The following is a 22,775-nucleotide window of genomic DNA, read 5'->3' as shown; positions in this document are numbered from 1 at the left end:
GATGCAATGAACATTGGGGTACGTGACTCTTTTTGAATTCTTATTATTAATAATCTGTCAGTATTGTTCCCACTCTCTTGGGGTAATTTTCAGTCAGCTGGTAGGCAAAACCTGTAAACAAGGGATCTTCTTGCTCATCCATTCCAATGCTCACATTTCACAGACCAGAAGCAGGGACCCACAGAGGGGAAACGGCTTGCCCAGGGTTAAGCACTGGTGTGTGTCTCATCATCTTGTGCCCTGATACTGGGCTGGAGAACGACCTGCTCAGTGCAGGGGACTTTGGGTGCTTTAAGCTTTAGTCTTTTTTTTTTTTTTTTTTTTTTTTTTTTTTTTTTTTTTTGCGGTACGCGGGCCTCTCACTGTTGTGGCCTCTCCCGTTGCGGAGCACAGGCTCCGGACGCGCAGGCTCAGCAGCCACGGCTCACGGGCCCAGCCGCTTCACGGCACGCGGGATCCTCCCGGGCCGGGGCACGAACTCGCGTCTCCTGCATCGGCAGGCAGACTCTCAACCACTGCGCCGCCAGGGAAGCCCTAAGCTTTAGTCTTTTGTCTTTGCCTCAACACTCACCCATTCTTGGCTTATGTGGTAATTTTTAGAACTGAACTCCTTTGGTTGTTATTGATTTAAGTTATCCATTACTGGCTTGGTTAGGCATAGCTGATGAAGTTCAGATGCATTTATTCCTGGAAACATCAACAAGATCCCTAGAAGCAAGGCCATGGCTCTGGAGAATTCTCCCTTCAATAATAGCACTTTGTGGAGTATGTATCTAAACAGTTCTAAGAACTGTTAGTGAGATTTCTTTAAAACAGAGGAGAGCTGGGGAGGGGTGGGGAGAGAGGAGTTCCGTGTACCATATACTGTACCAGATACCCTTTTATGATATCCTGCAGCAAGGAAATCTGATCGATTTTATTGGTTCCCCAGCATTTCCCCCACATATTCTTCCTTTTTTTTTAATGTTGGGGGTAGGAGTTTATTAATTTATTTATTTTTGCTGTGTTGGGTCTTCGTTTCTGTGCGAGGGCTTTCTCTAGTTGTGGCAAGCGGGGGCCACTCCTCATCACGGTGCGCGGGCCTCTCACTGTTGTGGCCTCTCCCGTTGCAGAGCACAGGCTCCAGACACGCAGGCTCAGTAGTTGTGGCTCACGGGCCTTGTTGCTCCGTGGCATGTGGGATCCTCCCAGACCAGGGCTCGAACCCATGTCCCCTGAATTAGCAGGCAGATTCTCAACCACTGTGCCACCAGGGAAGCCCTCCCCCACATATTCTATGTCAACACCCAGAACCATGACCATGGAATGCCTTGTGGAACAGGTTCTTTAGAAGCCCACTGTAAGAAACATTTCCCTGGATAATCTGGGCTCTATTAAGAGGGAAAAGGATTCTGCGAGAGGGGAGCATCAACTAAGCAGTATTTGGTAATTATGGACATCAAACCACTGAAGTTTCTAGGAATGTGGAAATGAAGGTTTTGATAGGGAACAACATTTTTGCCTAAAAATCCCTATAATGAGGAAAACAATTTCAAATATTTATTTCTAAAAGTTCCATCTATATTACAGGTTCTTTGTAAAAGTAGTTACTTTCCCACTCATCACCTTTACATTGAAGGCTCGGATTCAGGTGTGTGTGTTTTTTCCCAAAAGCATACCACCGACAACCATTTTTTCATAAGACAGAAATGCATAAATCATCTTTACGTATGCCATTTATTATAAGTCCTTTGCCATGAGTTAACCAGCTAAGCTCTATGTTGGACAGAAGATTTTCATTGTCATTCCTCATGTCTTTAGAAAGTTTTGTAAAAATTCTATATTTTCAGTCTTATCTTTATAAAGTTAACCAAATCAACGACATCTAATAGTACTAATGCACACTGGCTTCCAGTGTTTTGTTGCAAACTTGCCTATCGGTGATACAGTAAAGGAATTCAGTGTGGGGCACTCCCTCTGTAACTTTTCTTGGTATCCTTTCATTATTCCAGTTAAAGCAGCTGTACCTTCAGTCATTCCACACGTGCATGCTCCATAAAACATTGCCATCATTAAGGTAGGAATTCACTGCTCAGAGTGTCACTTCCCCAGGACATCTTTCCTTTGGTGCTCACTGAAAAGTTGTTCTTTGTGTATTTCATTTTCTAAACAGAGTCTTGCAAATAGCATAAGATGACACATGTCAGAATCCTCTGTACTTTGATTTAACTCTATAGCTAATCACCCGTGTAATTTGTTTTAATACTAGTTTCTCCAGGCTTTGGTCATTTGTTTTCTAGGTCTCTTCCTATAATATTTGCTGACCCAGGAATTTACTTCATTTGTTACCAGATTATCTTCTATGTGTTTTTCCAGCCATTTTTTGCCAAGGCAGGAAAAACAAGTGTTTTCCTTATTGGATTTTATTATCTTTCATTTTGATGTATGAAATCTCCAAGGAGACCGCAGAACTCTTTTCATGGGGTTTAGTGAAACATTGTAAGTTTCAAGACTATCACAAGACTTTAAACGTCATCAAAAATTCATGGAGGCTCGTCTTTATATTCTGGATGCTTTGTTTTTAAAAGTCCTGCTAATCATGCATCTCTGTACTAACATTAAGTAATATCTCAAGGCATAATACACACGTGGGGTGAAGTTCTTCCTTAACGATCATGGTTGTAAATGGTTTTTGAAATAGTCTTGAGGATTTCATTTTTTTTTTAACCAGCTTCTTGTCAGATCTCATTAGATGGGCATTTCTCTACTTGGAGATGTAGCTAAGGAAGAGCTTATATTGGGAGCAGAAGTGTCAGCTCAGCTGTTTTCTTGCTGGTCCCCAAAGCTTGTGTTACTAGTATTCTCAACCTCTCGTTTCTTTGTAGAACTGGTTTGTGTTTTTAATATACACTTTCATTTGGAAGAATTTTAGACTTGCAGAAAAATTGTAAATTCTTCCCAGACAAAAACATTACCCAGGAAAGGGGAAGAAAACAGATGAAACTCAGCGATTATTCAGTTCCCTCATCTGGAAAATGTAGACACTTAGGCCAGTGCATGCATCCGAGGCCCTGTCCTATAGCCTATCATTTCTTGTTCTGTCACCTGTAACATTTCTTATTTTTCCCTGCCTGAGGTGCTGGACGTTGTAAAGAGGGAAAAAAATGAGAACAGAAAAATACATTTCTTTGATGATACGCAGGGCTGGGAGGGTCATGAATTCGAGAAGATCCTGCTCTGTTCTCTCATGTTCGTCGTGTTTAGTGTTTCTGGTTCTTTTGCTATATAATGGGGGTAGCAATCAATGTGAACTGGATTCTGGCCTGTCTGAAGAATCGTAAATGTACAATTTTGAACAGATTGGAAAATAGAGGTTCAGCTGCATTAAGCTGTTGGGGTGACAGTTGGGAAGAAGCCGGGGTGACGTTTGCCTCGCTGCCCTGCCTGTCAGCGCTCTGCAGTCTCTGCCCGGTGTGTTAAACCCACCTTAGTGCTTTCCTTTCTGAACAGCCCCCCTCTTCGGGCCTCTCCTTGAGGTCCAGCCAGGAGGAGCCTGGCCCCTGGCGTGGCGTCTCCTCCGGGCTGTGTGGTCTGTGCCCGTCCTGCCCTTCTGCCCCAGGCTGCCTCCACCTGCAATTCCTCCTTTAAGTCTTGCTCCTTGTTCCTCTTTCCTTCCCTGTCTTCATCCAGCCTTCCTCGTTGGTGAGGTGGACGGCTCGTGAAGTCGAACACCAGATTTATTTTGTAATTCAGTGAGCACGTGGGAAAGGCCTTCATGCCCGTCAGGCCGTCAGTCCTGGTCTTGACCACAGACTGCAAGGCAGCTGCTGTTATGTCTCTTTTGTAGGTGAGGGACTGTCTCCGTGATACTAGGCGACTGTGTGCAGGCCACCTAGCGGATACGAGCTGGGGCTGGGGCTGGGGCGCGTGCGTGTGCCCATCCTCTCCTAGCATGTATCCTAATCCTGAAGAGGGCAAGGAAAGGGGCTTGTGAGACCATTGTCCTTCTCCTTGAAATACCAGACAAGGGAAGAACAGAGAGAGCTTAAATTCCTTCAAAAGAAAATGACAAGCTGTTTGGCCCTTAGATGAAGAAAAGGGGAATATGTTTCTCTCTCTCAAAGCCCACATGAATAGGGCTTTTATAACTGATTTGCTATAGACAGAATGTGAGGATTACTGAGAATGTCATCATCATGATTTCCATTCTTGAACCAAAGGGCAGCTATTGAATACTAACTACCTGCCAGGCAGTAGAGCAGTCAGGAAGAATCATAAGTCATGGTCCCTGCTGGCCCAGAAGTTCATATTCCAATGCTGCCAGGTGCAGGAATGTAAATAAATAATTACCGGAGCATGCAATGAGTTCTCGAATAGAGTTAAGTACGAGAGCCTGTGGCGCACTGAGGAAGGACCCAGCAACTGCCTTAGGTGTTATATTAGGAATGCTTACAGTGAGAATCAGAAAACCCAATTTGTAGTGGCTTAAAATAAAATAGGGGGTTTGAATTTCTTTCCTAAGAGTCCTGGAGTAAGCAGCTGTAGAATTGGTCTGTAGATCAGCAGTGTGTTGACTTCACAGTCACAGGATGGCTGTCAGAGTGCCGGTCATCACACCTCTGTTCAGAGCAGGAAGATGAGTGGGGTGGGAGGAAGACAGCACCTTATCTGAACCTTGTGATTAAGAAATCAAATATATGCTTTGCCATGTGTCTTTCTGAGCAATCCTGTGTCACATGGCCACCCCGAGCTGCAAGGGAGTCTGGGAAATCAGAGAGAAGAATCATCATGATTGCTTGGATCTTAAATGGATCATGAACCACTCAAAGGGGCTAGGGACATTGCAACTACAAACAAAATGAATGTTCCTTCAGGAATGAAGAAGAGAGTGGAGAGAAAGACTACTAGGAGACAACCTTCTGGCAGGAGTGGTCAGGGAAAGAGTTACAGAAGAGGTGCATTTGAGCTCAGCTATGAAGGACAAGCAGGTGTGAATATGGTAGAGAAGAAATAAGGATATTCTAGGGAGGGAGAAAAAGGCATATGCAAAAGCACTGAGTCGTGGAAGACAGGTTCAAGAAATAGCAGGAAGTTCTTGTAGCCTGCAATTAGAGTTGGAATTGTAAGTGGGACCAAGTTTGCAACAGGCTTCACTGCCAGTCTAAGGAGGATAGTTGTTATTCTGTGAGCCAGGAAAGTCAGTGGAGGTCTTGAAACAGAGACCCATTTTCCAAATACCCCTTATCTCAGTAACCTGGAACACATAAGCCCCATGTTCTTAATCACGTGGCATTTGCACACAGGTTCTGATATCTTGGCACTTTTGCCAAGAAATCAGAATTATTTTTATGAGCCCTGTGGGTTCCAAGTACTTGAGAAGCCGGAGTATGGGCTAAACTCTTTCCATAGCCTTGTCCTTGTACTGAGGTCTTACTTCTGTCTTTGAAATGCTTTTTCCTGCACCCTTGATAGGTGATACACTCTCTCGTTTCTCCTTTAATCACGTTGACTTCTGCTGTCTTCCCGGATGATGTTTAAGTTTCCTGGACATTGATCAATTTTCATCAATTTCTCAGGCTCATTGCAGGCTGACTGCAAGTCTGTACACATACTCAGCCTTTACAGACATTTCGGATCCAATCAGATCGCACCCCTGGGGCCCCTGATGCCTGCTAGCTTCTGTAGCCCACCTGCCATGCAACCTAGATGCCTCCTTCTCTACTTCCTCCCAAGCTGGAGGTTCAGCCCACGTATATGAGAAGTCCTGAGTCACCCCAGCAGGCTTCGAGTCCCACGACGGTGCCGTGCCTATGTTTGGGAGGGAAGAGGAGGTTTTTTTCTGATCCTGTAATCTTCTGAGAATCTCATGTTCATTGCTGTAAACAGTCAGTTGATGATTACAGACATGGGAGCAATAAGAGAGAGAGAGATTCCTCATGTCTCTACCTCTTTGGGTTTCAATCCTGACTCTCCCACTTTCTAGCTGTGTAACCTGGGGCAATTGGCTGAACTTTCCTTACCTGTAAGATGGGATAATGAGGATATACTTGTAGTATTAAGTAAAGTATAAATGAGCCATGACGAATGACATGTCCAGAGCAGTGCTTGGCACATAGCAAACATCCAAGATATGTTAGCTGCTAATATTAGCAATAATAATTATTACTGTGCTGATGTGTCCCAGCAAGTGGAATAAGTTATGATCGGTTTTCACAAGCGTCATAGACTCACGTGTACTTAACCAGCTTCTTGCAAAAACGTATCTGGGGCACATTCCCAGTGTCACTTTGTCTCGTGTGTGTAAGCTTGTCAATGTATGTCATCTACACCACCAGCTTGCTGACCCTGAGCCAGCGATGATGGGTGATTCTGTCCCTCAAGGGACCAGGAAGTGACATTTCTCAGTAGTCGGACATGAGCTAATGAGAATTATCAGCACCTACTCCTCCTGAGCTGGAGTTTCAGAGGCAGGTGCGTGGTTTAGTGGGAGGACTGGTGGCCTGGGAGACAGAGCTGGGCCCCACTTCTCCCTCTGCTGTGAGTCGAGGCAAGTGACTTTCTCCCTCTGGGCCTTGGTTTCTCTATACTTGAAGTAGCCCAGCCCAGAAACAATCACCAGCAACTTCTCTTTACCATCTCTTTAGAATCACCAGTCATACTTGTAATTTAAAATGGACAGTTACGTAAATGTCTGCCTCTTCCCCTCAGTTGTAGGTTCCAGAAAGAGAGGCTTGATCTTTTGTGTCCATCTCTGCAATCACAGCCCCTATCAGTGCCTGGCACAGAGTCGGTGCTCATTCTAGTATTGAATGAATGAATGATGTGGCAGAAAGAAACAGATTTGGGAGTAAGACAGGCCTGATTTTGTATTAGGATTGGCTACTTACTGGCTGAGAGACCCTCAGGGTTATTGTCTGTAAAATAGGGATGATAATAGAAACAACGTTACCAGGTTGTTTTGAGGATTGAATGTGAAACCACACATACACATACACACACAACAACAACAACAATAACAGCCCTGGCCTATGTCTAGCATATAATGGGTTTTAGGTAAACAATAGATATTACTTACTTCTCTGGAGCCTAGCACAGGGGAATGGAGTATTCTCTGTTCTGATGACTAAAAACCTAGGTGGAGGGCTTCCCTGGTGGCGCAGTGGTTGAGAGTCCGCCTGCCGATGCAGGGGATGCGGGTTCGTGCCCCGGTCCGGGAAGATCCCACATGCCGCAGAGCGGCTGGGCCCGTGAGCCATGGCCGCTGAGCCTGCGCGTCCGGAGCCTGTGCTCTGCAACGGGAGAGGCCACAGCAGTGAGGCCCGCGTACTGGGAAAAAAAAAAAAAAAAACACCTAGGTGGAAAGGTAAATCGGAATATACATTAATAGACTTTGAGTGGGCTTCCATATTACAGGGCAGCTAGGTTCACAGGGTTTTTTAAAACCCCCTTGGCCTACCAGTGACCCACCATCTTCTCCCCCTACCTTCCTTTAACCTTTGCCACTTGTTATATAACCTCAGTATTTACCTGTAGATGATACACAAACCCAGATCCCTGGGCAGACACAGAACAGGATGCGACATGACGGAATAAGAGATGTCCTGGAGTGGGAGGGCGGGCAGCCCCAGGAGACCTGCGTCCTTGTCCCAGCCCTGGCCTGGTCCAGACTCACCACGTGATCTTGGGCAAGCCACCTCTCCTCTGCAAGCCTCCCTCTCCGCACCTGTAGAGTGCTCAGCCATTGACATGGAACACGATAGCAGTCAGGAGCCTGGGGGTTTAGGTTCAGAGCTGGATTCGTGTCTCAGCTCTGCAACTTACCAGCTGTGAAATACACGCAAGTCAAGTACCATCCTTGTAAAGTGTACGGTGGGATTCTAATGGGCTCATTTGGAGCATTTAATGACAGTGTCTCCAAAGTGCCTGGTAGACTCGTGAATGATAAGTGACGATTTGTTTGTCTGGGCACTCATAGGCCAGCCCTGATTTCCCCCTTAGTTAAAGTTTTTCCCTGTTGAAGAAGTCCAGGTTTCCTGCGTCAGATGCACATCCGTCAGCCTTCCTGCTGGCTCAGCACTTGGCAAGGACCAGAATCTTTCACGGCAAAGACGTGATTCCCACTGGGTATGAGTGTCACCAGCTCGCATGCAATTATGTTAATGCCTGGCCCGGGACCTTCTCCTGCCCGGGTTGGATGTATTCTCAGGGGAATCTTCCCTCCCCTTCCCTCTCGCACCCTCCAGAGGGCACAGGAAGAGAATCGCACACTGTATACTCATCCTCCCCTGAAATGCAAACACCGCCAAGTGGCCTCGTTCCAAGGAGGGTCTGCTGTCCCTTTCTGCCCTCTCCTGAGTGCAAGGTGCCTGCTTCCGTCCTCACGGCTGCAGTGGACCTCCTGCTGGCGGGAGGGAAAGGAGGGCAGAGCACTCGTGGTACAGATCGGTCCCATCTTTGAGGGGGAAGAGAGCCCACGTATATGGTGCCACTGTGACATGCAGGCACTGTGCCAGGCATTTGTATAACCACTTGTGAAGTTGGGGTTACCGATCCCCTCCTTGCACATGAGGAAATTGGGGCCCCAGGAGATGCAACAAGATGCCCAAGGACACGCACAGCTACTGAAGAGGATGGCTGGAATTCAGACCTAGGCTGGTTTGACAGCCCCAGTTCTTGCTCTGTTGTTACACCTTTGCTGATTCGGGGAGAGCCGTGATGTGGTTTGGACCAAATAGGTTTCCTGTTATTCGCTGTACCTTGAGAGAGGGGCTTGGTCTTACAAAGCAGTGTTTCCCCAGCTCAGATGGTCAAGATAGGCTGTCCGTTCCGCCATGGGAGGAGAGAGTGAGGGCCGTGGGGGGCTGGTGGGGGAAGAGGAGAGCTATGTTGTCTCTTCTGTAATGTGATGCAGCGTGAAAAAAGAAGTCTTTAGAACCTGGCTTCTCCTGTTCTCCACAGAGTAAAGAACTTTGGAATCAGATTTATTCCGATTTATGTTTGAATCCCAGCTCCAACATTTACCAGCTTTGTGGCCCTGAGCAAAAGGCACATCTCCATAGTTTCTTCATCCTTCTCTTTTTTAATTTTTTTGATTTTTTAAAATTTATGTGTGTATGTATTGATTGATTTATTTTTGGCCACACCCTGTGGCATGTGGGATCTTTGCTCCCTGACCAGGGATCGAACCCGCCCCTCCTGCATTGGAAGCGCATAGTCTTAACCACTGGACCGCCAGGGAGAGCCCCCAGTTTCTTCATCTTTAAGTTCGCATTCCTTGTTAGGGTCATGGTGAGGATTAAAGGAAGACAGTGGATGTGAAACAATGTGGAACAACATAGGGTGCCACTCAGAAATGATTCCCCAGCCCAGGGGGTGAGCCAGGCCCCCAGGCCTCACAGCTGACTCGTAATTAGCGTCCCTGGTCCCCCTTTGGGCCCTCCCACCCTGCCACTGGCATCTCCTCCATTACAATCAGAGTAATCTTCCCAAAACCCAGAGTTAGTAATTCCCTGCCCCCCTTAAAAATCTCCAGTGATGCAGTCTGAGTTCAGAACGTGGTCCCACGGGGCCAGGATCTCCCCTGTCACCTCTGCAGCCACATCTGCCCCCCTCCCCCCACCCAGGCCCTATCTCCCCTGGAAGCTCCTGCTGGGCCTTCAAGTCCCAGCACAGGTACCTCCTTTTTTTACGTGGGCCTCTCACTGTTGTGGCCTCTCCCGCTGCGGAGCACAGGCTCCGGACGCGCAGGCTCAGCGGCCATGGCTCACGGGCCCAGCCGCTCCGCGGCATGTGGGATCTTCCCGGACCGGGGCACGAACCCGTGTCCCCTGCATCGGCAGGCGGATTCTCAACCGCTGCGCCACCAGGGAAGCCCCTCATGTCTTCCTGATGCTCCCTCCACGATTGCTTTCTGTTACCTGTTTGGGGATATGACTCCTCAGCAGACTGTGAGCAAGCCAGGGGCAGGCGCTGCCCACAGCGGCCTCGGACCATCCCCCAACACCGTATACTGTAGGCACTTAATAGTTGGAGCCAGCATGTATTGAGCGCGTGTCCTTAACCACTTAGGTGCTTTACTTGTATTAATGAGTTGCTTTTTCACGGCAGCTCTGGGAGACAGTGCATCCATCAGTCCTGGCTGGAGGCAAAAACCATACCAATTATTTGAACAGAGAATTTAATCTTTAAAAATGATAACTAGACAGAGAGTGTTCACTTGGTAACTATAAAAGCGAAAATAGAAAATTGCAGGAAACAGTTCCCACCCCTGGAGCTGAAGGAACAGAGGGGAGAGGTAGGAATTATTACAGCCTCACTTTTTTTTTTTTTTTTTTTAGAAAGATAGTTTTTATTTGCTAGCTTTTATTGCTAGGTTAATTTATTACAAAGAAAGTGATATTTCTGTTGAACTTTGTTATAATTAAACATACTGTACCAATTAAAGATCATTATACTTGTTTCCTAGTGGGCTGGGATGCCTGGACCCAGACACGTCAGGGTGGAAATAGGAACTTTTCTTTTTTTTTTTTTTTTTCGTGGTACGCGGGCCTCTCACTGTTGTGGCCTCTCCCGTTGCGGAGCACAGGCTCCGGACGCGCAGGCTCAGCGGCCATGGCTCACGGGCCCAGCCGCTCCGCGGCATGTGGGATCTTCCCGGACCGGGGCACGAACCCATGTCCCCTGCATCGGCAGGCGGACTCTCAACCACTGCGCCACCAAGGAAGCCCGGAACTTTTTTACCAAGCCCCATGGCCAGCTGTGCTTCAAGGGAGTTTTAAAGTTACTTTGTCCCATCTTTATAAGGAGGGTCTGGCTCAGAAGAAACAGGAAGTGGTAGAGCTGCACCCTGTCCGTGGTGATCCGCCCCTAAAAACAGTATCTAAAGGACCATAAACTTCTGAATGCTGGTTCATTAAGGTTCCACTGTAAAACTAAACATCTTTCGTGGTACTCACCTGCTTGTCTTTTTATTGCATGACGTGTGAACAATTACTGAAACCAGGCCTGCATTTCTGCTAGTGCTCAAGCTCAAGTGTGGAAGCCACACTCTGGGGTCAGCAGGCAGCTCCAGAGGGAGCAGTGCCAGGCGGGGACAGAGGACCATGACGCTGGATCTGAGTTTTGAAAAAAAAAACTGCAAAGGGTGCTTAGCTGCTGCCGAAGGAAAGAAGTGCCACCACTGGCATGGAGAAAGGGGTAGGGACAGGAACACACGAAGGGGCAAGTTCCTTTTTCCCCCTCCAGACCTTGTCTCCCTCTCACTGTCCCCGTTGGCAGTGCTGAACAGGCAGAGACACAGAAGAAGTAGGGTTGGTGGAGTCCTGGCTTCAGCATCATCACAAAGCAGGTGTGGAGCCAAGAGATGAAAGCTCCAAAGACTGGCCTTGGCAGGAGCTGTTACTATTCCATTTCACAGATGAGGAAACTGAGGCACAGAGAGATTAAGTAACCTGCCTAAGATTAAATCACTACCTAGAGCAGAACCAGGATTTGACCCCAGGCAGTCTGGCCTCAGCACCCTAGCTCTTAACCCCTGGACCGCAAATGTTGAGTGAATGAATGGATGAATGGGCAGGCCCCCAGGTAGTACTCAGACCAGTGCCAGCCATGCCTCCCCCAAGCACAGGTGGTCGCGGCCTGACTGCCTCCTTGTCACCTGCCAGGTCATTCACTGGAACTCCCCCAAGAAGCTGCGGGTGAAGAACAAGCACGTGGAGTTCTTCCGCAACCTCTACCTGACCTTCCTGGAGTACGACGGGAACCTCCTGCGACGGGAGCTGTTCGGCTGCCCCAGCGAGGCTGACGTCAACAGTGAAAACGTGAGTGGTCCCGGGGCTCGGCCGCGCAGGCAGCAGGTCTGCCGAGGACCTCCGGCGCCAGGCTCAGGGCAGGCCCAGGAGGAGCCAGGCACCATCCCCACGTCGGGGCGGTGGCCAGGGGGTCGGGCACATCGGCAGGTCACTTCTGTGCTCGTCCCCGTGGATGCAGAAGGGGGCACGCCCGCCCAGGCTAGGTGAAGTCAGAAGGGAGCTGCCAAGCAGAGGAATCCGAGTGAGTGAAAACACCAGTGAAACGACAGACATAGGGTCTCTCCGCAGTCAGAAACTCTGAGGTCTTTGTGGACGTGACACCCACGTGGGAGAGCCAGGAATCAGGGTCAGTGCCTGGGGTGGCACAAAAGATTTTCACAAATGGTCACAGGCACAGCCGACATCTACTATATTGTCCAGTTTCTTCACTGTTTATAATTTCTTTCGTACGTTGTATCTCATCTGATGCTCATAGAAACCCTCTTTTTTCCCCCCAGTTAGAGTTGAAGACATTTAGGCACAGAGAGGTTAAGCAGTTGCTCATGGTCACACAACATGTAGGAGCAGAATCGAGACTGATTGGAAGTTCTGGGGAGCAGGGTGTGGGGCAGCAGCTCACTGTAGTGGAAAAGGCAGGGCCTGTGGGGTCAGGCTGACCTGGGTTTGGCTTCAGTCCCTTCCGATTTCCACCTGTGTGACCTCAGGCAAGTTCCTCAACCTCTCTGTGCTTCAGTTTCCTCAGCTGTCAAACAGAGGTAAGAAAAAACGGTTATAGGGCTGTTCTGAGACTAAGTGAGAAACTGCATGTAACGCACCTAGCTCAACATCTGCCGTATGTTAGATGCGTGACAAATATTTGCTCCCTGCCCTTTCCTTGACCCTTACTATTAGACACAGAAGTAATTGGTTCATTCAGTCAACAAACATTTACCGAAGGCCCTTCGTATTCTGAGCACTGAGGATTCATAGGTAAATAAGGGCGGTGGTCCCTGCTTTCATGGTATTGATATTCTAGTGGGGGAGACACAATTAATAACTAGACGAACTATCAGGAAAAATCACCAGCGGCAGGTGCTACATAGTGACATATTAAGTCAGGGAGGACTTCTCTGAGGAGGTAACATTTCATCTGAGACCCAAATTCAAGAAAGAGACAGCCTTGGAAGAGCAAGGGGTCAGGGAAATACAAATCCAAGCCGCAATGAGATATCTTCCTATGCTTGTTAGGATGGCTCTTGTCAGAAACACAAAAGATAATAAGAGTTGGCAAGGACGTGGAGAAATTGGAACCTTGCACACCGTTGGTAGAGTGTGAAATGGTATAGCTGCTGTGGAAAACAGCATGGAGGGGCCTCAGAAACTCAACCGGAGAACTGTCATGTGATCCAGTGATTCCACTTCTGGCTATTCTGGGTCCTAAAGAATTGAAATCAGGATCACAAAGCAATATCTGCGTTTCCATGTTCACTGCAGCAGTATTCTTAATAGCCAAGCTATGGAAATAACCTAAGTATCCATCGACAGGTGAATGGATAAAGATAATGTAGTAAACATATATATATATATGTAGTAAATATACATAGTAAATATATATGTGTGTGTGTGTGTGTGTGTGTGTATATATATATGAATATTATTCCACCTTAAAAAAGAAGGAAATCTTACCATTTGTGACAAGATGGATGGACTGGAAGACAGTGTGCTATGTGAAATAAGTCAGTCACAGAAGGATAAATTTATGCATGAGTCCAAATATACGAGGCATCTACAGTAGTCCCACGTATAGATGCTGACAGCAGAATGGTGGCTACCAGGGGATGGGGAGAGGGCATTATGGGGAGCTATGTTCAGTGGTTATAAAGGTACAGTTATAAGTAAGTTCCAGAGATCCACTCTACAACCCAGTGCTTATAGTTCACAGGGTATTGTGCACTTAAAATTTATTTAAGAGCGTAGATCTCATGTTAAGTGTTCTTACCACACACACACGAAGAAAAAAACCAAGACACTTTTGGAAGCAATGGTTATGTTTATTACCTTGAATGTGGTGATAGTAACCTGAGTATATACATATATCCAAACTCATGTTTTCATCATGTGTCATTTTTTTGTGTGCCAACTATATCGCAGTAAAGCTGGAAGGAAAAAAAAAAAAGAACAGCAAAGGAAGTACATTCCAGGTGGAGGAAGTTGCTCGTGCAAAGGTCCTGAGGTAGGGCACGTTTGATGTGAGGAACTGAAGGATGGCCTGTGTGCCCGGGACTGCTGGGGAAGGAGGAGAACAGGAGATGCTGAGCCAGGAGGCAGGCTGGAAGGATGCTGGAAGTGGGTTAAAGAGTCAGAATTTTGTTGTGTTACTGTTGTTTTTGGTATTCTTATCTTGGCTGTCAGGAGAATTCTTTTAGGCTCCAATGGCAGGGGAGGGTTTGTGTGTGGAAGCTCTTGCGGGCTTACACCCACCTGGCCCTGTATCAGGATGACTGGTCACACGGCCACCCCTGCTCTCTGTCACTTGGCCCCCAGGTCACAGTGGCGTTGCCTCTGGCTCCAGCCCTTCTCCAAGCCACCCTCCATACCTTCCTCAGCATCTGCCCTTCTTTACCACTGGCAAGAGAGAAAAGAAAACCATTAAGCACTTGACCTCTGTCTGAGATTCTGGGAAGCCCTTAGAGGTCTCAACAAACACTGTGTTCTTCTGTGTTTTCCTTCCGCTCTCTTTACTCAAATCAGTACTTGTTGTATCATCAATATCTGAGTGCCCATTCTGCGCTCTTTCCGCAAACATTAACTGTAAACTCTTCTCCTGCTCCTTTTTTTTTTTCCCATCCACGGAAGAGGCTCCAATAAAAAGCCTTGCAGGTTGACGCCATCAGTTAATCTCCGTATGGGTGAGTTCCCATGGTGCGCTGTTCAATGCCTTACAAAGTGGAACTCCCTTTAAAAATGACTCACCAGCTCTTCCTACACCAGCTTCCCCTGGTGGGTCGTCAGAGGGGAGAAGTCTTGGGTTGTCCCTCTCGGAATCCGTGACTGCATTTACCTGTTTAACACGCACGTGTGAGAGCCGGCCACCTGCCAGGCGCTATGCAGGGCACCGAGGTTGAAATCAGCGGCTGGCCCACGCCCTACAGAAGGTGCTTGTCATGGAACAGTGTGAGAGGTGGCAAGAGGACAGTCTGCCCGGGCACAGGGAGGGCCAGGAAGGAGAGAGCAGCCTTCTTTGAGGCTCACCTCAGCTGTCCCCCCAAACACTCCCCTTGATGCTGAGCCCACATCCGCTACTTCTCTGCTCCTCCTGCACCCCAGGCTCCCCCCACCCCTCCTTGGGAAGGCCTTTGTACTTGCTTCCCGAGTCCTGGGACACCCTGACCACCCCCAGCCTCGGGTAACCCTTAATATCACTCTCTGTGATGTGGCATATTTTCTTTTCCTCAGCGCATGCCTGCTATCCACAATTGTTTGATTCATGTCATTTTTTTCCTAGTTTTTTCCCCGAATATAAGAGACTCTGCCTGTACCGTCCACCTCTGGGGTGCCCTCCCCTAGAATGGAAGCAGGCACATAACAAGCACTTCATAAATGGTTATGGGATGAACTGAACAAATAAGAGGGAAGAACGAAGGACCAGACACAAAGGAAGAGCAGATGAAGGAGTAGAGAGTTCGGAGAGAACGTGCTGGTGGTTTCTGGACTGAAGCAGAGGCGTGTCAGGAGAGGGGCAGAGAATGAAGCTGACCAAAGGGCCTGGGCTGTGCTTAGGAGTTTAGACTTAATCCTGTCGGTAGTGAGGACTCACCAAAGGGCTTTAATCGTGGTCACATTTACATCTGAGAAAAATCACTCCGTGTAGAGAACAGAACGGAAGGGGTGACACTGGAGGCAGGGAGACCACTTAGAGGCCGTTGCCGCATCCCAGGCCAAAAGATGCTGATGGGGCTCTGACCAAGGGCGGCAGCCGCGGGGGTGGAGAGGACAGATGGATTGTTTCGTGGGCGCTGAGAACAGGGGAGCAAGTGCAGCTGGCAACCATGAACCCAGACGGCAGGTCCCTGTGCTAGGCTTCAGTCAGGTGCCTCTGGCTGGACAGGCCCGCGGCGGCGGGGGGGGCTGGAGCAGGCAGAGAGTCTGTAACATCGCAGCCTGGAGTCGTGTCTCCGCGGGGAGTTCCACCCCTGGTCCTTTGCGGCATGCTGAGTGTTAGCTGCAAACACAGCCAGCGGGAAAGGGTAAGGCCTTGTATCTGGCCCACAGCGGAATGCTCCCAGCTTTGGGGAAGAAGTCATTGGAACTGTGACCAGCGCACAGTTAGTGGTCGTCTCAAAGACTGGGAGTCAGGGGCCTCTCCGTCGGCCTGCAGATCCCAGATGGGAAAGGGCTCTGGTGGCAGGGTCTAAGTCTCAAGACGCGTCCATCCCTTCAGCAGATAAGTCACTGAAACGGCCACCAGCCACAGGGCTAGTGATCCTAGGGGAGCAAGTGCAGACCAAAGCCCGACTCTCACAGTGCTTGTCTAGTGAGGGGTGCAGGCAGGCACGGGTTGGCATCCAGTGTGGTAAGTGCCGGGACAGTGTGGTGCTTTGAGAGCACACAAGAAGGGGAGAGCAGGTATGTCAGGGAAGACTTCCTGGAGGAGGTGAAATTCGAAGGATGAATACGGAGGAGTGAGAGGATACGGAGAGTGGAGGGGGCAGCACAGGCAGTGGAGACCAGAGGTGAACACGAGCACGGCATACTGGGCTTCCAGTGAAGCCAGCTGGGAGCGCGTGGAGGGCCTCACAAGTTCATCTTTGTATGATTATGTCTTCACGGAGGTGATGATGATGATGAGGGTGTGAGCTGTCTGCTCAATCCCAGATCACTCATTTAATGGACGTAGGACCTCAGAGAGGCCACGTGGATGCTCTGAGCCTGGGGTTCACCATCTGATAAAGAACTGGGGACAGTGATGCCTTTGTCATAGTGTGTCATGGATAATTTATGTTAAATCACCAAAAATAGGACACCCAGAACACAGCGTTCATTGAGAAGGGGGTTTATCACAAACCACAGTGCCTACTCTGCTGTTCCACGAATGGGTTTGGGGATTTTAAGATTTTTTTTTTCGAGGAAGGCCTGGAAGAGAGATGAACCTACAGAGTCACTTAGAAATCTGTGTATGAAGATGGGAGGGGCTGTCACATTTGCTCTGGATCAGACAATCCCAGGTAGATTTCTCCTCCAACAGGAGACTCTGGGTGGGAGGAAGAGGCCGTTTGGTTGGTCTTGGTGCCAGAAAGAGAGAGGGAGAGAGAAAAGAAAAAGGAAAAGAGGGAGGGAAGGAGCATGAATTCCGGAGGTTGGGGGATTCAACCCTTCAGTAAGCAGCAAACCCCATTTTCCAGCCTTTGTTTTGGGGTACTTGCTCCAAAACAAGATGGTTTTGTTTGGAAGAGCTTGGGCTCCAGCTGCGGTGAATCACCTGTCCCATAGTTTGTCTAGGCATCTCTCCCTGGAACCAATAAGTTAGTCTGTGTAATGCAATAAGCATTCACTTGGCATTAGTTACTATAATTGGATTGAAGTCGCAGTGGAAGCTAGAATTCTATATATTAGCGTTTCTCTCCCCTCTCCTCAGCAACCCAGCTGCTCAAGCATAGCCAAGAAACTCTGGGACTCCACGGAACATGGCTGGATAATCGTGGATATTCTCCACCCCCTAATCCGTGCAAAAATCCTTCTACAGTGTCTCTAACAGGCTTACATCTGGTTTCTGCTGGAATCTTCCCAAAGACAGGGAGCTCACCACCTCCAACAGCTTAGTGCACTGTTAGAAAGCTCCAGATGCTAACCCATTCTTCCTCATGTTGAGTTGAAAATCCCCCCTTCCGGAAAGAATCCATTAATCTGAGTCCTGTCCTTGGGTGCAGTAAAAAATAAGGACACCCCCTGTGGTCCCCAACAGCCGGGCAGATAGTGTAGCTTCCATACAGCGTGTTATCCAGAAACATGTAACTCTCCCCAAGCATTGTATTTATAGAAGGCTGCTTTATCCTCAAGAGTGCCTGGCTCCACCTCAGGGAATTTTCCAGATAAAAGAAACTCAAAAATATATGTTATTATAGATGTTTTCCAGTTTGGATGGGAATCTTACTAAAGTATATGCCCTTCCTTAGTAACCAAAGTATACCAAACTCAATTTACAATTTTTAGTGACTAAGGTTGCACTGAGTAGGCTGAGGGGGTGGGAATTGGCCAGAGGAGGGAAGATGCTGTTTATCCTGGCAGGAAATGGCCTCAGACTGTTTGCTGCTTATTCTGCAGATGCCTTTCTGACAGCTGTCACTTTCACTTCATCAGCTTCAGAACAACCCTTTCTGGCCTCAACCCCCTGTTCATCCTTCCCACGTCAGCCAAAAAAAGGAAAACCAATGGTATTGAAGTCAGAAGGTCCAGTGGTAAAAGAATTATCCACTGTCACGTTAGAAGTTAAATTACGAAACATAGCAAACCACCTAAAAAGTGAAAAAAGCAGAAAGACTGGACACCAATGAGTTTTCACATTTATATTTAATTGTAAGTCAATAGACAAGTGTCTGCAGACTTGGAGTTCCCTTATCTGATGCCCACAGCAGACATCACTAATTGATGACCCGACTTATCCATCAGGGCTCAGCCCCAACCCCAGTATCCTCACCAAGACAGCACTCCAGAGAACCAGTAACAATCTCCAAGCAGTAACACGGGAGATGCGGAAGCCTGTTGGGCCTCCGTGCACTAGGCCGCCATCTGTTCTTCACTCAGTTCTCTCCTGCATGAGGAGAGCCCTCTGTGCTGCTCCAAGACCTTTCTCTGCTTCTTCTAGCCTTTTGACAATTGGAGATTTCCTGCAGGGAAAGCAAAAGGGAGATGCAACTCTAATCTTCACCACAATCAAGGGAAGGAGGCGTTACGAGTCACATTTCACAGATTAAGGAAACCAAAGCTCAGAAGAGATGAGTTACGTGCTCAAAATCAAGCAGCTCCTACACGATGGGGCCATGAATGGAAACAGGGTCACCCTAACTTTGAAGTCATAGACTGACCGAGGCCATGCTTCTCAAGTGGATGTAGATCCCTATTGAAAATTAACATAAGAGGAACTACAAGGCATTCAGCGATTCTCCTAGTTGCTTTTACTTTATATCACTTTATATAAAGAGAGCCCCCGCCCTCTTGTCCTTTTGGCTGAATCTTCCTCCCCTCACCGGCTCCTTGTGCCGTAGGTAAGAGGACAGCTCTGGAGCAAGACTGCCTTGCGTAAAGTGTTAGGAATAGTCCCTTTGGGATTTCAGGCCACTCCGACTCTCCGTCCCTCAGCTTTCTCACCTGTAACCGGGAATCAGGGAGGACTAGTCCTACCTGGTAGGCTTGCCGAGGACTAAGTGTAAGGTAAGACAGGTCAGCAGCTTTACATCACTTACGAACAGTGTTCTTTTACGAACCCTGCAAGGTAGTTATTATTATCATTATTTTTTTAGAGGAGAAAACGGAGGCTCAGCGATATGAAATCAGAGGACTGGTTGGTGGCAGCTCTGGAACTGGTATCAGTCTTGCTGAGTAGTCTTTTTACAATGGCTGAAAACACTCCATGATCTAAAGTTGTAATACTTAACCCCAGTCCCAGCACCCCCATCTCCCAGAGCTCGTGCCTTTATTTTTCTCCATAGCACTTATCACCCGTCGATGTATTATGTTCTGGACTCATTTATTTTGTTGGTTCTGTCTCTCCAACTAGAATGTAAGCTCTGGGACTGCAGGGATGTCTGTCTGTTTCATTCGTCAGTATATCTTTATGCCTAGGAGAGACTGCCTGGTGTGTGCTCCATAAATTTTGCCGAACCAATGAACTATTACAAGTCTTTGTCTTGAAGTATTTGTGGTACTCTGGAAAGATCCCTGTACTTAAAATCAGAAAACCAGGCCCTAGGACTCGATCTATGCCTTCAAGCATAACTCTTGCCTTCCCTGAGCCTCAGTTTTCCCACCTGTAAAATGGTCAGTAAACAAACCCAGCCCAGACTGGTATGTGCGGTGAAGGGCTTAAGGTATGCAAAGGGGCTACAGGCCACAGGCGGTCTCCTTACGAGCATTGGCCGGAAAGCTCGTCCTGGATGCCTTCCCATCCAGCTCCTCTCGGCCCCCTGCCTCACCTCTGAAATGAGGGCTTCCACGTTCAACGCCCTCATGCTACAAGGGTGATGGGCCACCTGTGGGATCACATCCCCTGATGCTAAGCTCACGAAGAAGAAAAGACAACGGCCTCAATGGTGGCTTAGTGAGAAGTTAAAAATAAGACACATGTAAACAGAATCTACCAGGGAACAGATGGCTCTGTGGAAACAGCTGTATCCCAGAGAAACCCCAGAGAAACCCCAGAATGCATTAGTGCTCTCAGTGCGAGCCGCAGGTCACCAGCTCTTTAATCACACAGTGGGCAGCGGAGCCCAGGGTGGATGGCGTCCAGAGCCCTACAACCGGCTGCCCGAGGCCAGCCTCCAGTGACTTTCCATGGCGTGTTAAGTTCCAGAGGCCGAAGCATCACAGTGTTTGCCTAGGTGGCCAGGAGAAGGGGATGAAGGGGGGGAGTCACGGTCCAGATACTCAGAGGGTGTGTCTGGACCACAGGAATACATCCTTCCTTCACACGCCTGGGCTCTGGTTGTCACCTATCCAAACCTGCCAGGTGCTCAAATCTCCTGTGCCTTTTGTCAGTCACAGCCCCCGCCCTCTTGTCCTTTTGGCTGAATCTTCCTCCCCTCACCGGCTCCTTGTGCCGTAGGTAAGAGGACAACTCTGGAGCAAGACTGCCTTGCGTAAGGTGTTAGGAATACTCCCTTTGGGATTTCAGGCCACTCCGACTCTCCGTCCCTCAGCTTTCTCACCTGTAACCGGGAATCGGGGAGGACTAGTCCTACCTGGTAGGCTTGCCGAGGACTTAAGTGTAAGGTAAGACAGGTCAGCAGCTTAGGTTGGCGTAGCACAGCACACCCCACCCCCCGGCCTGGCGTTTTGTCTGCATTATGAATACACAGTTTTACAATCGCTAACTTGCTTCTTTGTTTCCCCACCCAGACCGTATAAACAATTGAAGTGCAGAAATGGGTTCATTCCCCATTCCTAGCACAGGGCTTGGCATAAAATAAGGGACTATTGATTGTGTGCGACGTACACATTAATACTGATAGCTGGGAGGGAGCAGACCGTGCCTTTTTCTTATTTTCTCAGAGCCTCGGTCAGTGCTCAGCAGACCCTCTCTGAACCGTCACTGAATGGTCCTAAGCCCATGCTTCTCCCCTCCCACGAAAGAACGAACGTGGCCCGTGGTTTGGTTTCCCTGGAAAACAGTGTTTTGGGTTCCTGGAATTTTGTTGACTCCTATGCACAGCAGGCAACCAGTGAGCTAGTCATTTTCCTCTGCCTGTGCACGTGGTTTCATAAAACTTAACCACTTCATGGAAACCCCAGGGAAGAGCCCTGAGTTAGGTTCCAGGAGACGTGACTTAGAGGCCCAGCTTCTCTGTGCACATCCCCGGTGCTCCAGTTTCCTCATCCATCACCTGGGGGCAAGAGGGCAGCTCCGCCAGTCTCATATAGACACTGGGAGGAACGGATGAAGAAATGGATATCCAGGCCGCTGAAAGTGTAAAGCAACACTCCTGAGTGCTATTTTATCCGTCGGACGTTTCTACCCATCGTCCTAAAGCATCGAAAGGACAGGTGTCGCAAGAAGAAAGGGTGGCCTCAGAGACTCCTGACTTGATCCGCTGTACTGTCTTCATCACTTACTGGCTGGAAGAGGTCAAGTAGGTGTGTTAGTTAAGGTAACACGAGCAACCGTAAAATGGACTCGGCAGACTGCACGTTTATGACTCACGCGAAGTTCAAGCCGGTGTTCCTGACTGGCAGGCGGCTCTTCTCCAGGTTCAAGGCCCAGACTCCTTCCATCTTGTGCCTCTGCCCTCCACAGAGCATCCTCTGCTGGGGGCTCTTGCTCTGGCTGACAAAGAGAAGATCGTGCACGAGACAGTCTTAAAAGCGGTGCCTGTAGTGGCCAGCGTCTGCCCACGTTCCACGGACGCGAGCTGCACTGCAGCAAGGCTGGGAACTCAGCCCGAGAGCAGAAGATCTCTGCTGCCGAGGGAAGCACGTGATTCAGTCCTCTGCAGTCACAGAACCATCTGGCATTAGACTAGAAAGATCCCCAGAGACCGATGAACACGCCATTGTAGTGACTTGATTATGTACAAGAACTTGGAGGAAAGACACCTGGATGTGACTCTCGGCTACTCTGTTCGTTCATTGTGTGACCTTGAACAAGCGGCTAAGGCTTTCTTTACAGAACTGGACCACGGGTGGTCTCTAAGCCACGGTGACCGTGTGAGTGTTAATGAGAAAGTGCCCGCAGGGCTCTCAGCCCCTACCTGGCCTAGTGAGCACGTGATCCTTGAAGCCGGAACTCTTTGTCTTGCTGTTGGGAGAAATGACTTGCTCAAGGTCACATGGAAAATGAGGGTCAGAGGAATCAGGTAGTGTCCACTTATCCCCAGAATCTCTCCGTGTCGTTCTTCCTGACTTCGGGCAGAAGTCCGTTAGGCCGGAGCCCGGGGACACACTTCGCAGCCGTCCGAGTCCTCAGGCAGGACCAGCCGTCATCTCTGGCAGCTCAGAGGTCAGTCTAGGCCACTGCCCTTCAGGATGGGAAGAAATAAATGCAAACTGCTTAAAGGTCATTTTCCCTTAAGCCCAGATCTCCCTGTGCCTCAGCTAGCTGCCCAAGGAAGCAATTGAGCAAATGCATTTTATCTCAGGAGGAATCTGCCTTTTGTTTCTGTGACTTGCTTGCCAGGGGCCCCTGCTCCCCACGTGGCTGGAGTGGGTAGTGGGGGTAGCATTCAGACCCTGTTAACCCAAGTCACCCCAGCCCTGCCTTCCAGCTCAGCATCTCCCTGGAGAGATGAAAACGAGGCA

The 22,775-nt window shown here is 48.7% G+C and overlaps 1 protein-coding gene across 2 annotated transcripts in view; it reads left to right on the top strand.

Annotated features, from left to right (window-relative positions):
* The window catches only part of LARGE1 (LARGE xylosyl- and glucuronyltransferase 1), a 582,916-nt gene that overhangs the window by 513,802 nt on the left and 46,339 nt on the right, over nucleotides 1–22,775 (top strand). For both annotated transcript variants that reach the window (XM_067010062.1, XM_059081736.2), the window contains exon 10: nucleotides 11,643–11,798. In XM_067010062.1, the coding sequence (XP_066866163.1) occupies nucleotides 11,643–11,798 (156 nt within the window). The remainder of the gene's footprint in view (nucleotides 1–11,642; nucleotides 11,799–22,775) is intronic.

The sequence above is a fragment of the Kogia breviceps genome, chromosome 12, assembly GCF_026419965.1.
Source record: "Kogia breviceps isolate mKogBre1 chromosome 12, mKogBre1 haplotype 1, whole genome shotgun sequence".
Taxonomy (NCBI): Eukaryota; Metazoa; Chordata; class Mammalia; order Artiodactyla; family Physeteridae; genus Kogia; species Kogia breviceps.
This window is presented reverse-complemented; position numbering and strand designations above follow the sequence as displayed.